This window comes from Merops nubicus, unplaced genomic scaffold (assembly GCF_000691845.1).
Source record: "Merops nubicus isolate BGI_N331 unplaced genomic scaffold, ASM69184v1 scaffold39661, whole genome shotgun sequence".
Taxonomy (NCBI): domain Eukaryota; kingdom Metazoa; phylum Chordata; class Aves; order Coraciiformes; family Meropidae; genus Merops; species Merops nubicus.
In genome coordinates, this window is record NW_008588359.1 from 4,841 (window position 1) to 6,815 (window position 1,975).

General features: G+C 63.5%; 1 protein-coding gene across 1 annotated transcript in view; it reads right to left on the bottom strand.

The window, feature by feature from the left end:
* The window catches only part of SLC11A1 (solute carrier family 11 (proton-coupled divalent metal ion transporter), member 1), a 6,412-nt gene extending 4,619 nt beyond the window's left edge, over nt 1–1,793 (bottom strand). The window contains exons 1-3 of the mRNA XM_008949237.1: nt 1,754–1,793; nt 1,074–1,207; nt 228–352 (exon numbers count right to left, since the gene is read on the bottom strand). Of these exons, the coding sequence (XP_008947485.1) occupies nt 228–352; nt 1,074–1,207; nt 1,754–1,793 (299 nt within the window). The remainder of the gene's footprint in view (nt 1–227; nt 353–1,073; nt 1,208–1,753) is intronic.
* Nucleotides 1,794–1,975: the final 182 nt, after the last annotated feature.

Here is a 1,975-nt window from a genome sequence, read left to right on the forward strand (position 1 = left end):
GTGGAGACGGGCAGAAGTGAAGCCCGGAGGGGCTGGAGGTGATCCCCAGCCCGGGCAGAGGGGTGGTCCTCTCGCATCCCCGGGTGCCCTCCCCTGCTACCAAGGGCCCCCCCACGCCCTTCCCGTTCCCCAGGCTGAGGAAGCTGCTTTGCCATGGGCCCGGGCAGCCGTTGGCACAGGAGCGCCGGCTGCTTCCTGACCCCGGGGCCGGGGGGGGCCCGGGGCTCACCTTGAATCCCGCCACTGCCCCGCACTGCAGGTCCGACTCCACGTTGCCTGGGTCCAGGTAGGCGATGCTCATGAGGAAGCCGGGCCCGGTGAAAGCCCAGAGTTTCCTAAAGCTGAAACCGGGCTGGGACGAGGCAGTAGGTCAGAGAGAGGAGCTCCCATCCCAAACCGGAGTCTCCCAGTCGCACCCGCTGTCCCCTTTAGCCTGGTGCTGGGAAGCCCTGCGCTGCCTGCGCGGCTGCATTTCCTACACAAGGGACGCTTCTCCTGCTTGCTCTGGGGAGGGGACCACTGCCCCCCAGCCCCCCTTAGTCAGCAAGAGGCAGTGAGACCCCCCCATCCCACACGGGGACGAGTTGGACAGTGATTTGCAGGGGAGACCCAGAGCTACCAGGCATTGTGAATTGCACCCCGTGGGATGCCGCTGCCGAGCCCTGCTTTCCCCGCCGCCCGGGCAGGGGAGTCTCCCATTCATTCCCCTTCTCTCTTCCACTCCCTGGGACCGGCCAGGGATGGGGGGCCAGTGGGTCACAGGCAGCTTGGGGGAGCCCCACTGGGCTGGGCACGGGTGGCCCAGGATGAGGTGCCCAGGGTGAACCCCTGCAGCTGGGTAGCATCTTGCCCCGTGCCTCCGTTTCCCCATCTGGAAGCCTCTAAGCACAGAAACGCTCAGCCTGGGGCTGTGACTTGCCTGAGCTGGGTCTGGGGATGCTAGGGCATGTCCCAGGCATACTCCACACCCTGTGGTGGCCCTTTACCTCCCCACCTCAAGCTCTCTGAAGTACCAGACCCCTGCCCCATCTCTGTGCACCCTCAGATGGAAGTGCCAGCCTGGCAGCACCTACCCCATTGCCCTTGGGGATACTGATGCATTCGTCCAGGTAGGTCTGGTCCTGGGTGCCAGGGTGCCGTGGGGACACAAGGCTCCCACTGGTGCCATAAGTCTGGGCTTGGCCCCGGTTCAGGGACCCAGTGAGGCCTGGGGGGAGGCAGGGGAGAGGAAGGGGGAGGTAGGTAGCAGCCCATCGGGGGAATGGAGACTCCCCCCAGTCCCACTTTCCCTGGCCCACTGAGCCCCATGAGGGATGAGCCCTGTTTTTCTAGGGGTGTCATGAAGGTGGCTATATGGGGGCTGTCAGTGGCTACCCAAAGGGGTTGGATGCCACCTCCAGCTCAGGTGTCCAAAAAAAATCCCAGCCCACTCTTCAGTCCAAGAGCCAAGTACATTTCTGTGCAGGAGGGGTGTGGGGGGACATTGCTCCAGGTCCTGTTGCTGGGTGGGCAGAGTGGGGACAAGAGGCTGTTACTGGTCCCTGTCTCCCCCAGCCCACTCATGTCCTGTAAACGTGAACAAATTGTGGGTGGGATTGGCAGAACAGATGATGGGGCAGGTGGGGAAGCCAGGACAGGCTGGGGGGATGGTGCCCACTGTGGGGACAAGTGGAGTCACGGGTCCCAAAGTGGAGCAAAGGGGGTCTGGAGAAGGAGAGGACAGGCAGGGAGACCTAAGGGCTGTGGGACTCACCTGGCTGCAGTGGTTCCACAGCTGAGCCCGATACGGACATTGTGCTCTGGAGCTTGATCGTGACACTGCCAAGATCCAACGCCTGCCACCCAGCTTTTAAAGGACCCCCTAGTTGTTCTCCCCCTCCGCCCCCCGGAGGAGGAGGAGAAGGAAGTGCTCCTTCCCCACTTGCTGACCTGGGCTGGGAAAGGGGCCCTGCCTAGGCGGGTCGGTGCTATAAAA